This window comes from Xiphophorus maculatus, chromosome 3, assembly GCF_002775205.1.
Source record: "Xiphophorus maculatus strain JP 163 A chromosome 3, X_maculatus-5.0-male, whole genome shotgun sequence".
Taxonomy (NCBI): Eukaryota; Metazoa; Chordata; class Actinopteri; order Cyprinodontiformes; family Poeciliidae; genus Xiphophorus; species Xiphophorus maculatus.
This window is the reverse complement of record NC_036445.1, coordinates 16,377,647-16,391,339: the sequence shown is the minus strand read 5'-3', so window position 1 is coordinate 16,391,339 and position 13,693 is coordinate 16,377,647. Positions and strand designations below refer to the sequence as shown.

The following is a 13,693-nucleotide window of genomic DNA, read 5'->3' as shown; positions in this document are numbered from 1 at the left end:
CTCTCTCTCTCTCTCTCTCTCTCTCTCTCTCTCTCTCTCTCTCTCTCTCTCTCTCTCTCTCTCTCTCTCTCTCTCTCTCTCTCTCTCTCTCTCTCTCTCTCTCTAACACACACACATGCAAATAAACACACACAATGAAGAGAAGGAGAGCGAAGGAGAGTGAAAGACAGAGAAAGAAAGAGAAAGAGGGGGTGATAACAGCTTCAATAAATCATCCGGGCCAGTCGCCGCTCCCAGGGGATGCGGGATGGATTAAATTAAGCACTCTCTCCACCCTTGTGTCTATCCATCCGTCCATCCCTCTCTCTCTCTCCCTCTCTCCGTATAAATGCCAACAGCTGATCGCGAGACGGCACACTCACGGGAACAGCTCGAAGCAGCAGAAAGAGAGAGGCGAGGGGAAGAGAGTGAAGAGAGAGGGATCCAGAGAGAGAAAGAGGGGGATCTGTTGATTCATCGGAGTCCCTTTTTGTACAATTTCTTTTTTTGACTTAAAGGGATATAAAGGACTTTTTTTTCGTAAAAGGGACATTTTTTTTATATACATAAAAGCATTCTAAGTTATTATTACATATTTTTTAAACCTCTGATTTTCTTCGCATCCCTCCCTCGTCCTTCCCTTCTTCCTCCTCCATTTCTTGTTTAAAGAGGCCCGGGCTCTGCGAAGTGTCTTCCATCGCCTTTTATATCCATTTTATTTTATTATTGTTCGAGAGCCTTCAGTCTTCCGTTTGTCCGCGAGCGCAAAAAGCACGAGGCACCCCCTCCTCCTCCTCCTCCTCCTCTTCCTCTTCCTCCTCTTCCTCCCTACGGTGGGAGCTGTCCGGTGCTGAAGTTGCATTTCCTCCCATTCCTGCAAGAGGACTGGACCGGGCCAGGCAGGGACGCTCAAGCAGAACAAAAACTCTTTTGACCGGATAACTCGGCAGCTCGGCTCCCGCCACAGCCTGAAGACAATCGGTCCCTCTGCTCGGCGTGTTGACGGACGGACGGGATCGCCACGCTGGCCAGGCCGTCGGCGAGGGGCTTTACATCCGCGAGAGTGTGCGCGCGTGTGTGTATCGCTGCGTCCGCGTGTACGTTGTGTTTGTGGGAGCGTGCGTGCTCGCGTGCGTGCCGGTGTCTCTCACCATCATGCCAAGGTCTTTCCTGGTGAAAAAGGTGAAACTGGATGATTTCTCCACCGGGGCGGAGCTGGAACACGCCTACCGGCACAGGACAGACCTCAGCCTACGGCTGCATGACAAAGGTAGGTCAGGCTGCCTACACGGCGCGGGACTTACAGGTGTCTCGGATACAGACCGATCCTAATGAGGAGTAGGAGGAGGAGAGGGACGCAGTCAGGAGAGGAGGGGGCATGTTCCTGTAATAAGGCTGGTCTATAATGCATGAGACAAAGAGGTGGATTTACCTGTTGGGTCTTGAAGGTTTTTTTTCTTTCTGTGATTGTTTTAAATCTTTACCAGAGCCTTACACATCAGAGCCTGCGGGTTAAAAGAAGATGCAATTCACGCACAGACCAACGGTATGTCAGATATAAAGTTTATCTAAGCTACAAGCATAACATTATAACCGGTATGGGCAACCCGGCTGGTATGCAGCGCCATGCACAACAAACTGCATCAACTTTCTCAGCAATTCAAACTACAGCAGCTTTAAAAACGCCTGCCTGGTTTTATTAAGCCCCTAACGAAAGATCTCTCCTTCTGCGAGACACTTTAATGGCAGAGGAAATCACTTTGTGACAATTCAAATTTCTAAAAGAGAAAGAAAAAAAAGATGTTTTTTTTTTTTTTATTAAACTTGTTCTTAGCTCATTTTTTCATCAGCTTATTTGAGTCAAATTTCTTAATAAGTACTTGTTTTGTTGCTGTGTTTGTATTTTTTGGTTGTTTTATTAAAACAGGTCTCTTGTATATTGGATTGTGGATCTCAATGAGACAATCTTCTAATAATCTTATTAATAAAGAAAACAACCAGAGCGATCAATTTTAAGGCTGTGCATATCTATCCTAGAAGAGCACAGAGAAACCTCTACAGGCAGGTTGATCCTTGATTGCAGTCAACCGTAAAACATGACAAATCTGGACGTCTTCTTGGGTCTCTTGGGAACTCTGCCTTCCCTGCTGATAGGAGCCCAAGTGCAGTGTGCATTGCCCTAAAAGAAGCACTTCCACAAAGATTTTAAAGGGATGGACTAATGGGAAAGGCCATTCATAGTATAGAGTCAGTACAGCAAAATCTAAAGCAATAACATTTCTTTTCAGTTCGAGTTTTAAATACTGTATTTGCCCCTAGGAGGGTAGCTAAAGGCACACAGAGCAGTTATCAGCAAACACCTCAGCAAACTGTACAGCAGCGCTGTTTGTGTAAAACCTCAGGCAGAGAATCAGATGGAAATTTACCAGCTGTAAACAAATTAACAAAGGCAAATATGGACAGGTTGAGTGGCTATAAACGGAAAAGTTAATTATGGGAACAGCAGATTGTTAAATTTGCTGTGTGTGTATGCGCAGGCGTTCATGTATGGTGTCTCGAATGAGGGTGTCAGTCTGTGTGAGGGTGGAGGTGGGGAAGCAGAAGTGTTATGATGTCATGTATAGGTAGGCGGGGGGATGAGTGATGTTATACCAGGAGGGATCCAGAAGTATAGCATAATACTAAATAGAGTAAATAAGAACATGCTGCAGCTCACCAAGGCTAAAATTGTAGAACTAATTAATCAATGTGTCTCTCCTCGCCTTTCAGTGGTCATAATGTTATGCCTGATGGGTGTATAGCCACAGTGATGCGTTTTACTGCATTCATTTCATCTAGTGGGACATTTTCTAATATCATAATTTTCATGTCAAGTTTTTATAGCTAGCCACACTTTCAGTCTGGTTCTTTTTCAAACCCTTCAATACAGTGGGTGTTGTAGTGGGACAGACTGCAATCAATTATTAGGGAACGACTTCAGACAGCACAGAGTTATCACATGGTCATTAACACTTACTTATGTCTCATTCCCTCAACCAGCTATTGAAAATATATCAAAGTTAGATTACACAGCAGCCTGCAAGAGATTTAAGATCCACAGGACCGGGAGAGATCAGACGAGCAGATGCTGCAATGGACAGCAAAAACACGGAGAACTCGTCAACTGAAGTGTTTTTCCTGCAAAATGTAAAACATTCTTCACTGGATTTGATCCTGTAGCATTTGTTCTTCTCTTAGAGTTGGGCTGCGTAAAGGTCACTTGTGAAATTAACTCAATCAAGAGCTTCTCGCATGCTTCACTGATCCTTCCTAATGCTCAGCTGGGACCTTCTTGCTCCCACGCAGAATAATAAGTAACGACAAAAAAAGATAAAGAGAGCCGATGTGCTTTTACTTTTTTCCCGCTTCTGTGAAAGTAAAATGCACCATTTTCAGACATGCTTGAATGGAGATGCGTCAGAATCGCCTCTTTGGTGGCCTGGAGGTTTCAGGAAACAATCAGATAAAAAAAGAGGGCATTTATTCACATTTAAATCTGTTTGATTTCCACCTCAGACACACTGATACACTACAACAGGTGCAATATGAACAGCTTAACCAGCAATTTAGTAGCTTACATTTAACAATGCAACGAGCTCCTCCAAAGCTGCTGCTGTTATCAGACAAGATTGTATGTTAAACTGACCTTACCGGAGGCTGATCCTCTGACACGCTCTACACCGTTTCCGTGCACCAGGTGTTACTGCTCTATTTTTGCAGTGTTGGCAGATTTTTTCTTTTTTTTTTTTTTTTGCACGCTGGTTTTCTCGCTCTGGATGATTCACTCTCTACCTGCAACAGCTGCCATAATATTAAACTGTCACATAAGGACGACATTTTAAAAAAGAGAACTGACGTAGCCTTTTTTAATTTAACCAGTTAAGGCATAACGAATTAAATGAATGTCAGAAAATGTAATAATTGATTGCAGAATTTTAAATATTACTCAGCTTACTGAATGGTTTTAAAAAGTGTGACCTAGTTTTCTGATTTTTTTTTCATTCATGTGTAATTCCCTTGTCTTTTGCAGTCATGTAAATATTGCATCCAAGGAGATACAATTCTAGGAAAAACATTTATTTAACAATTTTACAAGGAATGTCTGAAGCAGAAACATTTACTCGACATTTACAGCCTGTTTTCCAGATAAATCCTAACTCTCTTTTGGAGGCAAAAAGCAGAAATGCTGTTTACAAAAATGAGACATTTGGCATTAAATGTATATAATCTTGTTGTAAACGTTTGGCTTAATCGTCACATTTCAGTTTCTTAACAAATCTGGCCTTTGCTACAATCATGACAGCGAAGCTGATTATTTTGAACTAAATGAAAACTGCAAACCTACCCGCATACCTTAAGTGTGTGTGACACAGAATAAACTGCTTTATTTCCAGCTGGGACTCAATGACAGATTGCTGCACGCCAACGTGCATGCTCTATGCCACCAATCCTGTGCTTCTAAAGCAAAAACGGCTTTTTAATGTCGGGGTTAACAAACCTAACAACCTGCCTCGTTTGACACTACAGCGCTTTTTGTAACGCAGTCTGTCTCAGCCACCTTTTGTCTCCAATCTCTTACCTCTGATTTAAGCAGCTCAAAGCAGCTTCTTCAAACATCCCCACTACAGAGGGCCATTTTAGGAAAACTTTCGGTCTGAACATGACGCCTTTTAGACTCATTATTTATATTTATACCCCAACCGTGTTCTGCCTCGGTGTAAGTGTCGTCAATGTGTATTCTCATGGGACTGCGAACTGCTGTTATTATATGCAAACAGATATGTTTGCCACATGGGATTTGTTACTTCTCTCTTTCATTCCTGCTCCTCCCTGAGACTCAAACAAAAACTGAAGAAAGCATTTTTTACAACCATATAACCTACAGAACACCTAAACCAATCAGTCAATCAATTAATCAATCAATCCAGTGTATTTGTATAGCACTTTTCAGCAGCAAGGCTGTTCAAAATGATTTGCAAAATAAAAACACAAGAAGTTATAAACACCATGCAGTCAACAATTGAACAAACATTACATTTTAATGAGTGCCATCACCAAAGTAAATATACATCATTAAAAGGAATAAGAAATTCTTATGGTTTTATCAAGATTACATTGACCAAATATGACTGCACTGATTGAGTTTTTATGAATTTCTCTTAGTTTAGATATTTCAAGGAACGACTTTAAGAGTGGCACATAAGAGGTAGAAGTTCAAAAATCGGCAACATCAAAACCAATATTCAGTTTTACTGGATGTTTGTGGACATTGGTGTTTAGAGAAACCTGAAGGAAAGGTTTGGATCATCACTGAAGCAGACCCAATCATGAGAGTATAAAGTGGATCTACAGGAGAGTTATATTGTTAGTGGAATTGACAATGACTAAAAGAAACGTGTAGTGAGAGTAGATTTATATGAGAGTAACCTAAATCTGTCTAAAAATAAATTCACACATGTAGAAGTTTTACACATTTTCTCACCTTACAATAATATCTTCTAATGGGATTGAAAGTGTTAGATAAAAAAGTAGTGGATAATTTGAAAGGGATGAATCGTTTTTTTTTTGTTTTTTTTTTAACAAAGAAAGTGTGGTATAAATTTAAACAATCTTTTTTTCTAATCCTCCTTAATAAAACTGAATGTAAATAAATGCCCACATAAACTGTGTATTAATAAACAGAGTCCACTTCTCTGTCATTTATTGTTGGTATAAGACACTTGTTCATCAATGCTATAGAGGTTTGATGTCAAATCAGTTGAAATGTATTGCACTTCCACTTAGTTTACATCATATAAAAATGTTTTTATGAAATAATACCCAGGATCACATGAATGTGCAAAGATTAAAATTAAAAATAAAATATATAGCAAACCAAAACAGCATTAACTAGCAACACAATTAGGCTCAAAGATAGTGGATCAGTATATAATGCATACAAATTTTGGATGATATTTCAAATGGCTATAGTAATTAATTTCTTGTGTTCATGAAGATAAGGCAACATTTTGTCAGTCTTCTGCAGCTTAATATGGTAACTTATGTAGGTTACCAGTATTGAGTGTAGTCATTAAACATAATTGAAATGTTTGTATATTCCAAAATTATATATATTTTACCAGCTTTGTGTGAATGCAAGTGATTTTTGCAACTGCTTCCAGTAAGAGCAGAACACAACCAGTTCTGACCCTCAGGAAAAAAAAAAATTAGTTTTAAGAAAAAGTTCTTAATTTTTCTGTCAAGTCAAAAAAAGCACAAAGACAACAGGTCACTGCACTGACCGAAGCTGCACTGACTGCAAGCCAGTGGTCACTGTAGCATCGACCCCGTTCCGCCCTGGATCAGTCCATGGTGCTGATTCTTGTTTTCACACGCTAAATCAGCTTCTTTTTCCTCAGGTTCAGGGTCAGCCTGTGTGCATTCATCTTGTGGAGGGAGAGTGTTTTTAACTGCAGCTCTTCAGGGCCAAAGGGAGATGTATTGCTAAATTAGTTCAGGACTCACTCTGCGGATTCTTTCAAACAGCCTCTCCTGGTCACAGGTGTACAACGAGGAGAGACAGATGCTCCGTCTCATGAAAAGGAAATTAAAATATATATATATATATAACAGATGTTTGACACACGCTGAAATTGCTGCTGTTTCACTGATTGTACGTTGATTTCACACTTTACCACTTATGCAGAACTTGGATGCAGTTGCTGCAGCATTATTACAGCACAGATACCAAAGGACTGCAGCTGTCAGTGCAGGCATGCTGTCACACCTGATGCTGTTAAACACTGTATTATGTTAATATTTGTAACTCTGCAATTATAATCATCTATCTACTACCACAATCTGGAATCTCAAAAACGTCTTATTGCCTTTTTCAATGCTTAAGTGCATCATATAGCCATTAATCACAGGCTACAGTTTGTTTCTTCTGCCCTGTATTTTTAGATAATCTTTAGCATTTTAAGCTTTTTATTGAGTGTCTGATTGCTCGTGGTTTGAGCATGATGAAGTGCTTGCTGATTTACTGCCACATGTAATGACAGGAAGGAATATTTGATTTTCTGAAATAACAATGGTTAATCACCTTGGGTTTGTAAATCAACAACAGAGGCCTGCTGTATGTTTCAATTACTGTTTTAGCCAAGACTCCATAATTATTAGTTTAAATAAAAAAATCTGGTGCCTGAACAAATTCATGCTTGATTAGGTGTTATGAATTTTGTGTCGTTTTGGTTATTACTGTGCATGTCAAGACATATAAGCTTAAGAAACTTCAGGTTTTCATGACTTACTGTCTGTAGGACTTTAATGATTTTAATCACTGATGTCTTAGTCGCCACTTTGTCCCAGAGGAGCCATACAGTAATAAATTGGTATTATTTTTATCATCTAAACTGCTGTTCAGTGGGACTTTGCTAAGGATTTTGTCATTGTGCCTCTCTTTCCTCAACAGGCAGCCGTGTTAAATAGTGCCATGCAAAAAAATGTAAACACCTTGGACTTGTTCACATTTTATTCTGTTGCTTTTTCATATTTCACTGTTTTTCAGTTGGATTTAATGGTTTGTGGTTTACGAACAATTTTATAAATGAAAGCTTAGCAAGTGTGGCTTGCATTAGCATATACCACTGATTACTCTGATCCCCCAAAAGAAAATTCAAAATCTCTCCTAATTAGTAAATAAATCTATTAGCGTGTGATTTCTATAACATTAATTCATTGGTTCTTTGAAGGTTTTGGGGGTTTAAACAGCAAGTCCTAAAATTGTGGTGGGGATGCTTTTCTTCAGAAACATCAGGAAAGCTAGTTGGAGGCAAAGGGGAGATGGATGGAACCAAATCAAGGGAAATACTGGAAGAAAAGCTTTCAGTCTGCTTCAGGCTTGAGACTGGGGTGGAGGTTCACCTTACAGGAAAGCAATAGCACAAAACATACAGCCAGAGTTACAATGTAATAATTTAGATTGACATGTTCGGTATATTTGTGATTTTCTGTTCACAGATGATCTACATCCATTCTGACTGAGTTTGAGTTATTTTGCAAATGGTCAACTCTTTTAGTCTATATATCTGCAAAGCTGTTGGAGAGATGACCCAAAAGATTAGCTATAAATGCAGCAAAAATACGTATAAGAATACGCAAGCTACAGTTTTCAGAGTTGTTTTTGTGAAAACCTTTAAAAACCATCTCACTATCCATCTCACAGCTGCTATCCTGTGAGAATAGCTTTGCAACATGGAGCCCTAATAAAATGCACTGAAGTCCGAAGTTGTAGTGTGACTGCGTGAAGGCTTAAGGAATATAAATAGCTTAGCAAAACAGGGTAGATGTGTTTTCTTTAGTGTCTAACAAACATATCAAAGTTCTTCAGGGACAGTAATATTAATGTGCATCATTCCTAACTGTGACTCCTACTTTGGTGTGACACTATTTTCTTGTTCCCACCTTAGCTGCCTACATCAGTGACTACATCAGTCCTGTCGTGTATGATGGTGAGAGCGATGGCGGAATCAAGGTGCCCTCTCCTGACCCCCTCTATGACGGTATCCACAGCGACTACGGTGCCCCCGACTCAGAGTCTCCGGACAGCCCGGGCTCGGAAATCACAGACGGCTACATCAACGGCGATGCCGCAGTGAGCGAGGGATACACAGTCGATGCCTTCTTCATCACCGACGGCCGTTCGAGAAGGAAAGCCCTCGGTAACCCCCGGAGCGTCCAGAGGCACACCTGCAATGAGTGTGGCAAAACCTACGCCACGTCTTCCAACCTGAGCCGGCACAAACAGACACACCGTTCGCTTGACAGCAAGCTGGCAAAGAAGTGCCCCACCTGTGGGAAGGTGTACGTGTCCATGCCCGCCATGGCCATGCACCTGCTCACTCATGACCTCAAGCACAAGTGTGACGTGTGCGGGAAGGCGTTCAGCCGGCCGTGGCTCCTGCAGGGCCACATGCGTTCCCACACCGGCGAGAAACCATTCGGGTGCGCCCACTGCGGGAAGGCCTTCGCGGACCGCTCGAACCTGCGCGCCCACATGCAGACGCATTCGGCCTTCAAGCACTTCAAATGCAAACGCTGCAACAAGACCTTCGCGCTCAAGAGTTATCTGAACAAGCACTATGAGTCTGCCTGCTTCAAAGGCCCCTTCTCCCCTCTTGGCCCATTAGACGCATGACAACCTACAAAGAGATCAAATGAGGGACAAAACCGCAGACACAAATTACCATTATCCTTAAAGACTAAACTGCAGACGGTATATTTTTGGTCAGAATGCGACCTTGCTTTCCCTCCTACTACCTCCCTCACCTGCCCACTGCCCCCCTCCTCTCCCTTGGAGCCTGTCCACAATGACGAATATGATGAAGATAGCACAATTTTTCTCCTTGAGATTTTCCCACTTAAGGATTTAACTGATCGACGCATGCACTTCCTTGAAATCACGTCATCTCCTTTTTTCTCTGTCTGTTCAGGACAGAGACACTGATATTAAAGCAGCTTCCTCCTGGCATCTAGATATAATATGACTACATATATTTTGGAACATTGATGATGATGATGATGATGAGAATAATGACAATAGCAAACATATAGCTACTAGTTTTCTCCATGCACTGAAATGCAGTGAAAGTGTTTTTTTTTTCATTCTGATTCTGCTTTTTTGGGGGAATAGTAGTAATAAGAATAGTAATAATAATGAGAATAATATTAATAATGCTCTGCTGCACCAAGTGACCATAATCTCTCTACCTTTGAGGTAAAAAAACAACAACTATTTATGTATTTATTTATTTAAGCAATGTTTCTTTTTATTATTTGTTGTATATTTCTACTTGATTTGACGACAACAGATGCTGTTTATTTGCACTTTAAGTTCTGGATATGTCTTTTTACCACTACAGGCCAAAGCATATGTCACTTTTTTTGCGTACGATTTTTTTCTATTATATTGTTTACCTTCTTTTTTTAATTAACATTATTGCATGCAAAAAAAGAAAAATAATGAAACCTATGCCAACCACATAAAAAAAAAAAAGCTTATGAATTTTTGCCAAAATTCCTATAGATAGAACCCGAGGGCAATATTTTTCTCTTGGAGCCTCCATAGGACTCGTAAAAGCAATAATCACCTAATGCATGGAATTTTATGATGAAGTTATGAAGTATTACCTACTACTGTATAGCAGTTTGACGAATCAGGTATGTTTTACTTCACCTATAGTCATAAACTGAAAAATACTAACATTGCAGACATCAGGGATCATGCCAATGTAGTGTTAGAGTGACGAAAAGAAAAGTCCCGTCTTTCCTTTCTTGTTATGCACTGCCTGCCTCTTAGTGAGTAGAACTAATGTAGGATTTAGGCTTTGTGAGGCTGGGATCAGCTGTCTGCTGGGTGTGGGGCCTATTGTAGAATAACTGCTGTGTGATTGTGACATCCTTGGCAATTTTCTGCATCATCCATTCAACGGCTGGACAGGTGCATTCCGAAAGGCTGGGTATCATGGAAAAGTACATTTATTTCAGTAATTTGATTCAGAAAGGGAAACAAATATATGATAGGGATTCGCTACATACTGAGTGATATACAATATTTCCACCGTCCATTTCTGTTAATTTGCTGAGCTCATGAAAAGTCAAAATATTGTTCCTGGGAAACCTACACAAATAAGACTGCTGACTTAAAGCAGGGAGTCTTGACATTGTCCAGAAAAAGTTTAAGTGATTAAAAGTCATTGCTTAAAAAGTATGCTGTTCACAAAGGGCTCAATCCAGGCATAGTGATGGGAAGTTAAGTGGAAGGAAAAAGTGTGGAAGAAAAGTAAAGCCCAAGCAACAGGGTGATGTATAGCTTCTAAAGAATTGTTACACAAATCCCCTTCATGAGTGTCAGAGAGATTCACAGAGTGTGAACTATTGGTACAGTTTTTGTATCAAGAGATATTTCACTCTCCTGTTTCTGTAGGCAGTCATCCCATCACTGTGTAGGCCACAGCACAATATTTCTGTATTCAAATACTTTTTTTTATTGTTGCTATGCAATAGTAACATTAACATTTTCTGGAAATAACAATTTTGGGTTTTCATTAGCTGTAAATTGACCAAAAACAGTCAAATTATATGAGTTTATGTAATCAATCCGTTTCTCTTTTTAGCTCGAATTACTGAAATAAATAATATTTTTGCAATAGTCTAATTTATTGAGGCAGACGTATTAAATTTAGCTGTGATATTCAGCAGGAAGCCAAAAGGAATCACACTGAGTTTTGCCATGAGATCTGCACAAACCCAAGCTGGGAGGCAACGCGTAACTCTCAGCAGGCCTTACTGGAAAAACCAAGGCAAACTTTGGTGCATTGCTGAAGCTAGACTGAGGTCAACTCTGACTCCAATGCATTATTCAGCCATCTCCCCCTGAGCGCTTCCACAACATTAACTGTGCATTCTTCAACAACAGACGCAGGCTGCACTTTGACTGGCCAGTCTGATTACAGTTCACAGTTTCATGCTGCAGCTGCATGGAACAGAGTCTGCATTGTTCTGCAGCAGGCCCCCCATTCACCCCCACTGAGCCATCCCGTAGGCTCACTTTATGAGTGATATACCTGCAGACAGGTTAACTTGAATCAGCTCTGACCCCATAAATCATTTAGTTTCTAATGTAGGTGGTCAACAGCAGTGATGCTGAACCCAGATCTCTGCAGCTCAGAAACCTTTTTTTTTTTTTTTTCAGATTCATGGAGCTTCCCATGAGACAGACTGAGCAGACGTGCATTTTTAGATCGTACTTATGTGAATCTGTGACACTATACAGTTTGTACATATTGTAAGCTTGATCAGAAACATTCAGAAATGTGTTAACAAGTGCATCCATATGCATGCAAGCACACAGTGCCTGATTATAAGCCATTTGGAATAACAAATCTGTTTGCAACTACGTTTAGCTATGTGAATTGCTGAGCTTTGATAATTACACCGTTTCCTGAGGACTGATGCTGTTTGGAGATGTTTTTGACAGAGGGTGTCTTAAAGATTACACAGACTAAACTTAGTTTTCTTAACTTGTTATAAGAGTGAAAGAAGAAAAGCCTCACATAAATTTTGATGTGTCTGCAATGATGTTCTGAAGGCAAAAAGCATAAATCTAGTTAGAAGTGTGAGAAGATAACATCTCACACTTCTGACTTCTTTATCTTCTACAATAATGGCTGAAAAAAAGTGTTGATCAGATCTTGGTGAAAGAGAAAACATTTTTTTGTTTCTTTTAAATAAGAACATGATCCAGTCAGTTGTGGTCTTGATCTGGACTTCAGTCATCTAAAATTTATCAAATCATCGATCGTAGGTCACCAACTTTTTGAAGCCCTTTTTGTTTTTTCAGTTTGTAGTTTAGAACAGCTTTTATGTACAATACAGGCAACCTTTTAAATTTTCTTTCAGCATCGCAGATGATGTATTTATAGCCAAATTTATACAAACAAAACAAAAATGCAGCCTTTATATTTCTTAGTTTAACTCAAAGGTCTAGAGACGTATTAATCAGGACTTTTAACAGCCATAGCAACCGAGTTCATGTGATGATGCTCTGACTCTGTTTCCCGTTTTAAAGTGTTGGTTGATAGACTTTGCACTCTATTCTGTCTTCTGGGTGTTTGGCTGAAACTCTCACGAGGCTTTTCAGTGGTTTTAAGCAGAAGGAATACTTTATGAAGTCTGCCTGCTTGAGTCTGTCTCCTGGTGAGCTCCTGATCTGGCCTCTTTTAAGTACTTCCATTGTAGTCATCTCCACCTTTAAAGAAAGTAGCACAATGAAACTAACTAGAAATCAGGTAGAGAAGAATTATATAAAAAATAAACCTTGTACTAGCTTGACCTCTCTTCTTCTTCTTTTGTATTTCCAAGTTAAAGAATGATGATAGCCTAAATAATCAATTTATTGCAGGAGGATTTGTAAAGAATCCTTTGGATTGAGACGTTTTTACTGCTGTATATCGATATCTGACTTACCTTAACGCAGGAGGGTTGGATCTCTGTTCCAGAGTGAAAATCTCCTGTGAGTTTTTTTTTTGTTTGTTTGGTTTTTTGAGCCAGTATTCAGACAATGTAAGCACAATGATCACAAAGCATTTTGTGGCACTTCATAATAAAGAATAATCTTAATCAACCAAGGATATTTTGTTGTAGCTCTGTGTTTTTGTCTTTAGATTCAAGTTCTCTTTAAGTCATTGTAAATGTGCCTCACTCTTGGGGGAATATTATAGGTTGTCTCTGTTGTCTAAGTAGCTTTTAAGGCAATTCATACCAATATGCAAAGTTTTCTTTTCTAGTCAGAGGAGTGCTTAGTTCATTTACACAGAAGAAAAACACTTGACTCTGAGCTAAACAGCTCTTGGTTTGCATTAGCTTTGTCAATATTGTATGTTTAAAGAGGCGCTGAGCTGACATTAATTCACAGCAAGCTTGTTAGCATTTTTTAAGCTGCCTCTACTGTTAAATACTGCAGTTTGATAATGCCTTAAAAGGTGTTTAAACAGTGTTTTGCAAAAGGGCATGGTCAGAGCTCCTGTTTGAAGTGCTTTTCCATTGGTTTAAGTGCTGAGAAACTTTCCTGATCACTGCTCAGAAAGCATATGAAATTGCATTTTCCCTCCGACTGCAATTAGAAACACTTGTTCAT

At 39.8% G+C, this 13,693-nt stretch overlaps 1 protein-coding gene across 1 annotated transcript; it reads left to right on the top strand.

The window, feature by feature from the left end:
- Positions 1 to 916: 916 nt before the first annotated feature.
- LOC102233766 (transcriptional repressor scratch 1-like) lies at positions 917 to 13,184 on the top strand. The gene is made up of 2 exons (XM_005804672.2): positions 917 to 1,249; positions 8,466 to 13,184. Exons 1-2 carry the CDS (start codon positions 1,135 to 1,137, stop codon positions 9,191 to 9,193), a joined length of 843 nt encoding a protein of 280 aa, XP_005804729.1. The 5' UTR covers positions 917 to 1,134; the 3' UTR covers positions 9,194 to 13,184.
- Positions 13,185 to 13,693: the final 509 nt, after the last annotated feature.